Raw genomic sequence first — 8,218 nt, forward strand, 5'->3', positions numbered from 1 at the left:
AAGGGCCCGGGCTTCAGCGTGGACAACATCATGACCTCGCTGCGGGGCTCGCCGCAGGCCGCCTCCGAGCTAGGCGCCGGCCTCCTGGCCCCCGCCGCCGCGGCCCCGCGCACCGGCATCCCGCCCGCCCTGTCCCTCGGGGGATACTCGCCGGGACACAGCTCCGTCTACGGCTCGCCCTGCGGCCAGGCGGCCGCCGGCGCCGCCGCCGGCACCTACCACTGCAACATGCAGGCCATGAGCCTCTACGCGGCGGCGGGCGGCGCCGACCGGCCCGGCCACCTGCCCGAGCTGTCAGATGGCTTTCCCCGGCAGCCAGCCGCTCTACCGCACCTCCGGGGCCTTCGTCTACGACTGCGGCAAGTTCTGAGCGCGCCCCGTCGCGGGGACACGGCGGGAACTCAGCTCCGCTCCGCTCCGCACCGCGCCGCCGGCCCTCGCAGCGCCCGCGGAGGGAAGCGAGCGCATCGCGAAAAGCTTTTGTACAGAGACAGCCCCAAAGCATGTCTTGGTTTGTTAAAGGACAGTGTTACTCCAATAACACGTAAGTTTTTTTTTTTTCTAATTGCTTTGAGAAATACTTTTTTTTTTTTTTTCCCGCCCCCCATCCCGCGCTCTTCCCCGTCCCTTAAGGTATTGTCATGCCCCATGTTTAAAAGGGAGCGAAAAGTCCAGCGTAGAGTACCAGCTTCTTTCCCCCTCCCCTTCCTCTTCTACAAGGACTTGTTTTAAAATGTAAATTGCGACATAGTAATTTATTTTTAATTTGTAGTTGGATGTTGCGGACCAAACGCCAGAAAGTGTTTCCCCCTTTCCTGAAAAGTGACGTTATAATTGACTGAAACGCTGATTTTTTTCACTATATATAAAAAGGGAAACTGTATTAATCTTATTCTATCAATATTTTTCTTTTTTTTTTTTTTGTTGAAAATATTCTGAAGGTATTGCATTGTTTGTTTATTAATAAATTACCATTCAGTTGGAATGATCCTTTACACGTCTGTATATTTTAATGCTTTCATTTAGAGAGAGAGAGAAAGAAAGAGAAGGAAAAGGGATTTCATAACTAACTTTGTCGCTGGAACAGCTTGTTCCCCTCCGCACAAATTCCAAAGACCATTTAGGAACTGCCAGGTCGAAAAATCCCTTTTCAGTCTCTTCTGCAATATGTTCCACTTAGTCAGCTCGCCTTATCCGCTAGGAAAAAAATACTTTCCCATGGCAGCTCTGAGTTGGCAAATAAACAAACACGTTTTCTTAGCAATTAATGGCAAGACCTGGAAACATTTGACCATACACAGTAGTATGGCGACATTACGTTGTTTTAAATAATATGTCTATGTAAGGATATATTAAGTGATAACTTCGAGGTAGAAGTGCATGAACTAGATTCCAGACCATGTGTAACTATATATGTGGAGCTATCGATCCCTCTGTGTGTCTTTCAAATGTATTTATATCTAGGATTTGCATATGTACCTATATTTAAAGAAGGATTACGTATTTATTTATAGTTTCATATACGTATTGCATATTTTTTCTAAACTCCAGTGTATAGCAGATGCCAAATAATCTGTAGTACGTGTACTCTTAAATATAATGCCAGCATATAAATTACTGATTCTTAGAACTGATAGCAAAGCATGCAATCACATCAGTGAAGCTGCTTGTGTAGCACATAAAGTACTATTTTATTTCAGGAGTGGGGCGGGGGGGGGGGGGGGGGGGGAAAAAGAGTAGTTGTGTTAGAGGGTACAGTCTACCCTTACACCTTTACAGCTCTGCATTACTCCCGTCCTTCAGGGACTTCACTGGTCTGTGTCTCAATTGCTCAGAGAGATTATTTTTTAAATATTTGGTGTGGGCGAATTTTTCTTATATAGTTGCTTGGGTGCTGTTTTGGTTTTGGGGTTTTTTTCTTTTTTTTTTTTCTTTTTTTCTTTTTTTTCCCCTTTCCTTACCTCCCTTATTTTTTCTCAAATCGGAAAAAGTGTCTATTACCAGGGTAGCAAACGAGTGCTGCACAGACTGGCATCTTGTCATATCAAGAATCCTACCTTCTGGACAATTTACTATTAAGAACCTACAGTCAGTGGGGATCACCTTCCCCTTTTGTGAGTAACAACCAAAATGCAATAAATCCATTAACTTAAAAGAAGCGGCCTTGTCAGTCAGACTTGGAAATAAGTTTATTTGATTACAGATATTTAAGGCCTAAAATCTGCTTTCAAGATAATACAGTTTCCTATCAGAATCTCTTATCTAAAGGCAACACTTAGCAGTAATTGCTGTTGCATTGTTAAGGGTTACGCTGTAAATAAATACAAAGGTATTTACAGTTCAACCTTATTACCTCGCTTTTGAGCTGTGCTTCCCTTCCAAAGCAATAGTCCAATGTTTAGAAAACACCTTCAGCAGATGGAATGAACTGGGGGGGAGTGTGTCATCTTAGAATGCGTTGGCTTAGAATACATTTATTTAAGTGAGGCATAGTCTTTGCTTTTTCGTGCTAGTACCTCTACGAAGATTACCGGGCGCCTTATGTACATTTATTTGTTTGCTAAGTTGGGTAAGAGAACCTTAAACGCTCCATTGCTCAGTTGTGGTAAAGCTGAAGAGGAGGACGAGCAAAGTTGAGCGCCTTCGCTCTGGGGACATGTTTTAATTTCTGCTCCCCGTTTTTCATCAGTAAAGGAAAATAAAATGCTGCCTATTCTCGGCCAGGCTCACTTTCGGCTCCCCATCTTCCCTCTCCCGGTACAGAGCGGGGAGCAGCTAAAGCGGCGGCTCCCGCCCACCGCCGCCTCCCTGGGAGAGGGACTGCCGGGCCAGAGGCGCGGCGGGGCTTTCACTGCCTTACGCCCCCTCTCCCCCTCGCTGGAGAGGGGACCCTCGACGGGGCAGCTCCCTCTGCCTTGGCAGATGGGTTTGCCAGCGGGGTGGCTGCATAATAAGACCATTCCTGCCCCCCGTCATGTATTAAAAATAAAATTTAAGGAAGGCAGAGGGTAGAGGCGATTGAGTCTGCTATTTGCCTGTTATTTTTGTTGCGATCAGGCGCCGGCTTTCCTGTAGTTTGGGTTTTCTCAGCGGTCTGCAGCAGTAGGGTGTTTGCGGCGAAAATAAGTAGGGGGGAACGCAGTTGTCAGCCCGGCTTGTTTAATAACCCGTTGCATTGTCAGTGGTGCTGTTCGGCTGGGGAAGCTGGGGGGCCGTGCGTAGCTTGAACAAGTGCCGTGTGTAATTACTGCTAATGCTCGGGGCGGTCCGCGGCCCTGTGCAGCGGGGCGGCCGCGCAACTTGCGCTACCCGTGGCCCTGGCTGCAAAAGGGCGGGTGGTGTGGGCTCGGCGGGCCGGGAGGGCGGCTCGCAGTCAGGGAGGGGGCAAAGGGAAACTTCCCTCTCGCAGGTCGCAGGTAGGTCGTGCCGGGATCTTCTGCCCCCGGAGGGGATCCCTTTCCTGAAGTGACGTGCGTGGTGGCGGCGGAGGTCACCTCCTGCTTCTCAGTGCGACGGGCTGGCTCACCTCACACGCGTGCTTCGTCTTGAGTTCTAAGGACACTCTTTCATTTATATTATTATCACAATCATAATAATAATCCTTTCTTTTCTCCCCCTCCCCACAGAAATCGATCACAACGAAAATGAGATTAGCAGTGCTGGCTGTCCCCGCGGTAGGCAGTGAAAAGTGCGGGCTTGGCCGCGGGAGGCGGCCCGACGGGCGCTCAGTCCGTGGGTCCCTGCGCCACATTGCACGGACGGGGGTCGGCAACTCAGGGCTCTGCCGGGCCGGAGCTTTCGTCGTGAGGCATTGCGGCTGCTGCTGGGATGGGGAAAGGCCGAGCGGGCTCGCTAGAAACCTTCCCGGGCGGGGGCAGAGCAACTGGGAGGCACGGTGCGGGACATCTGCCCGCGGACCACCATGCTGCGGGCGGTGGGGCCCAGCGTGGGGCACGAACCCTTGTTCCTCTTGTGCTTCCCTCCTCTTGCGCACAGGAGGTAAACCCCAGCGTCCCTTCTGACCTGTGATTGTCTCCCAGCAGAACTGGGCCTGCCCTGAACGCCAAAAGAGATGCGGTGCGACCTTGCGCAGCGGTGGGCGCGGGACATGCGCCCGGGCAGCAGCTGAGAGGTGTCCCCGTAAGGCTTCGACATCTGTGGTGGCAGCCCCTACAGCAAACGGGGACTCTTGGCCCCAGCCATGCCTGCGGAGAGTCATTTAGGCGCCAGGTTAGCACGGCGCTTTGTGTTGGGTTTTTTTTTGTTTTTCTAATTTTTTTTTTTTTTTCTAGCTCAAACTGATTTTTTATTTTTCCAAATTGTTGCTTTGCTTTTCGTCTATAAAAAAAAAAAAAGGGGAAAAAAAAAAGGTTTTTTTTTTTTGCCTTTTTTTTTTTTATAAAGGAAAAGCAAAGCAAAAATTTGGAAAAATAAAAAATCAGTTTGAGCTAAAAAAAAAAAAAAGGGGAAAAAAAAAAGGTTTTTTTTTTTTGCCTTTTTTTTTTTTATAAAGGAAAAGCAAAGCAAAAATTTGGAAAAATAAAAAATCAGTTTGAGGAACCCTTCCATTTACGTGGTGGTTCTGGTGGTTTCTCACTTGTACTCTCTCATCTGTCACCTGAACTGTGGAAAACGTAGAGAGGAGAAATATTCTCCTTTCTAAGTTTCCTCCTTAGTATTTCTTCTTAAAGTAATTACAGTTCCTATTATGTTCTGCAAAGGTCATAATCAAAAAATAGCAGAGAAATGCATGCAAATAGTAGAGAGGGCATGGATTAAAACCCCTTCCCTACTGCCACAGGCCAGATCAGATGGAGAACATGGTGGGACCATTTTGTGGATGGAGAAATTTAAGGGAGTGGTCCCAAATCGGCGTTTTGTGATATCTGGGGCCCTTTCTGATAGCCAAGAAGTTCGGGAAAGGCGTTTCGAAGTTAGCGGCTATTTTCATAGCCAGGTTCAACTTTGCAACACTGTTGGTAGCTCTGGGACTGCAGCGTTTGGACCAGCTGCCTCTACGCTGCTCTCACCTCCCCAAAAGTACGCCGCTGGAGCGGGACGAGCTTAGAGTTTAGCCCTGTCCTCTGGAGACTTGGCTTGGGCGTTTCGGGAGAGTGGCGCTCGGAGCACGCGAACGCCGGTGCGGGTTTTGAGGGTTTTGCGGGGTTTGCGGCGGTGCCGCTGCGCGGGAAGGAGCGGTGGCGCACGGTCGGGGGCTGCGCGCCTGTCCGCGCCCACGTAAAGAGGAGCGTGAGGTAAGAGTGCGCAGTCTTTATTACGTCGTTTGATTGCGTAGGCAAAAGCGTGTAGCGCCGAGGCGCGCACATGGCTCCACCGCACAGCCCAGGAGAGCTGCGGTGCGGCCCCTGGAAGCTCTCCCCCGTCCACTTCCCGAAATAAACCATTTCAACAGCGACGGCTAATTGAACATTAGCTTTCAATTAATTTCACTCGTAAAGTAATTTAAACTCCTTCCCATACTCAGTCCATTTTCCCCCGTCTCCCTGTGCTGGGACGGGGCGTGTTGGCTAAATTCATCCGCACTTTGAGATGAACTGATCCTTTGATTTGGTTCTTTCGGAACCCTTTTTTTTTTTTTTTTTTTTTTTGGGGGGTGGGGAGTGGGGCGGGCTGCTTTGGGTGGTTTTTGTTTTGTGGATGTTGGTGGGGTTTTTTAGACTAGGAGGGAGATGAGGAGCACGGTGGTGGGCGCTGTCAGGGCGTCGAGGCGGAGCTGTCGCTGCTCGGGGGCACAGGTAGCGCGCAGCCAGGGTAGCGCGGAGGGCGAGCTCAGGTTTGCGCGGCCAGCTGCGCAAAAGGCTGGCGAGCCTGGGGTGTGCTGTAAGGGACCTGCTCGGAGCTCCCCGGGGATGCGTGCGGGTTTCGGTCCGGTATTTCGGTCACAAGCTCACGGGCTGGAAGGGCACCAGTCATCATTCCCGTATAGGTCCCCCCCCACTTTTTTTTCCTTTTCCCTTCTGCCTCGCCTCCCCGGCGTCTTGTCTGTTGTGAATCCGCCCCAAAGGTGGTGCGGTGCCACGGTGAGCGTAGCCCTCCTGGTTTAATTACGCTGGGGCTCATAAAGCCATTCGCTTCTTTCCAAAGTAATAAACAAACGTCGCGTTAGGTCAAGATTGATGGTGTCCATGCAATAAAAACGGGCCAGGTCAGGAAGGAATAAAATTCAATCAGAGCTCGCGGAATCATTTTTCAGGGGACAGAAAGACAGAAAAGGAGACGGGGGTCAAGGGAGACGATGTCGCCATTCACAACACACCAGCCGGGAGGGAGGAGGGCGAGGGTTAACGAGCGATTGTTTTTTATCAAGCGGAGCCTAATTGAACGAAACAATAGCCGCATGGAGCGGGGGGAGAGGGAGAGGGCCGGCTCCTTACCCGGTAGTTGCGGGGGCCGGGCGGCAGCCCCGTACCCTGGTGGAGGCACCAGGGACACCTCGCAGCACTGCTGCTCCCCACATTCCCCCTTAAAATTGTACACACGCACCTGGGGCAGCGGGCAGGCCTTGTCCTAGGCCGGGGCTGGCAGTGCAGGCAGCGTTAGCAAATGATCGGGTGCCTGGGGGACCACACTAGGAGTACCCCTCATTTCCTAACGAGGCGCCCTAAAAGGCCTGCTTAGACGGCCAGAGAAGTAAACCCCAGAGCTCCCGAGGGTAACTCCGGCTGGTCCGGCCGGAGCGCGAGCCCTCCGTGACATTTGGAACTGATTCCTTGAGTGTAGCTCGGTGCTGGCGCCCAGTAATTTTGCGAGCGGCTGCGAGGTGGTGTTTGCCGGACCCCCGACGGCAGGGGGGTGTCGGGCTCGGAGGAACAGGCCCGTCGGAGGGTCGCGGTGTTCAGGGCAGAGACAGCAGCACAGCACTGCGGAGAAGCCCCTGCAGTCCGAGGGACAATTTTTTGTCCTGGCCTGCCACACCAGTGTTTTGTGCTGCGCGGGCCTGGGAAGCAGCCGGCAAAGGCTCCCTCCCTCCGTTCAGCAGGCAGGGTCTTTGGGAGGTGGGGGGGATTTCTCCCTCGTCCCCCCAAGCGAACACATCTGTTGCACACACCTCTGCGACTTTCAAGGCCTGTAGCTTGCGCCTTGCTTAGCATGCGTGTGCAACAAAATAATGGCTGTTAAAAAGCGCTGGGATGGAGAGTGAAGGGAAGGCAGCCCAAGCTACCCGTGAGGGCTCTCAAGCTCTCAGTCTGAAAGAGAATTTGGTGTTCGGCAATATTTTTTTTTTTTTTTTGCCCCCTAAACAAACACAGCTTGAAACGACTTGGGTGGGCAGAAGGGAACAATTTGTGAGCCAGAGAGCAAGTGAGATGGGCAGGCAGCCGGCCCACAACTTACCTGCTGGAGACTTTCACCTGACCTTTAGGTGTCAGGGGGCTTGGTTGTGCCGTGTATCACCCCACGTTCAGGTCAGCTGCTTTAGATCGCGTTCAGCAGAATTAAAACAACAACAGTGAAAACCCCAAACTGGAATCCCCCCTCCTTTCCAGCCCCCATCACCTCTGGGGAGAATCCAGGAAAACCAACACATTTAGAACCATTAACTCTTAAAATAGCTGAATTTCCTCCAGTAGAAAAAAAGCAAATTATTACACTCGTGAGTTCAGGATATTTATATATTATATGAATCGATGAATAAACAGGTCATATCACTACAACCGTCATCCCTCGGAAGGCAAGTGCTCAGATCAGGAAAAAAAAAGCCATAAACGTTTTTCCCAAAACGTTCCTGGAATTTATTTACTTGCCAGAACATTTAAGCTGCCGAGTTTAATTTCTTCCTTTTTGTTCCCCCTTTCCCCCTCTTTTTTTTAAAAAATAAATATTTAAAATAAGGAAAAAGAAGAATGTTTTCCATTGAACGATAATGTAAAAATACTGATAGTATCGTCCGTAGCAGAAGAGAATTGTTTAAACAATGTCGGTGCTTGCAAGATTGCGCAGTATAAATACATTCCCAGCGTCGTTTTGATGCGAGTTTCGAGAGAAACCCCATTTTCTGCATGTGTTCTGTGCGTGCATTTCCCCCGGGCCGATTGTGTGGAAGCTAAAGCCGTAAGCTGGCGGAGGACACGTCGCCCTGCCAGCCCCGCGGCCCCGGGCCGGGCATGCCCGGCTACTCGCGGCGTGGAACGGGGCGCGGGCGGTGGGACGGGGCCGGGCGCTCGCACATACCTCGCCCCTGCCGGCGAGGAGCTGC

General features: G+C 51.1%; 1 protein-coding gene across 1 annotated transcript in view; it reads left to right on the forward strand.

Annotated features, from left to right (window-relative positions):
* The window catches only part of FOXC1 (forkhead box C1), a 4,580-nt gene extending 1,568 nt beyond the window's left edge, over positions 1 to 3,012 (forward strand). The window contains exons 2-3 of the mRNA XM_041413150.1: positions 1 to 544; positions 2,690 to 3,012. The exon at positions 1 to 544 is cut by the window's left edge and continues 1,322 nt beyond it. Coding sequence (XP_041269084.1) covers positions 1 to 544; positions 2,690 to 3,012 — 867 coding nt within the window. The remainder of the gene's footprint in view (positions 545 to 2,689) is intronic.
* Positions 3,013 to 8,218: the final 5,206 nt, after the last annotated feature.

The sequence above is a fragment of the Onychostruthus taczanowskii genome, unplaced genomic scaffold (assembly GCF_017590055.1).
Source record: "Onychostruthus taczanowskii isolate IOZ18803 unplaced genomic scaffold, ASM1759005v1 scaffold40, whole genome shotgun sequence".
Taxonomy (NCBI): Eukaryota; Metazoa; Chordata; class Aves; order Passeriformes; family Passeridae; genus Onychostruthus; species Onychostruthus taczanowskii.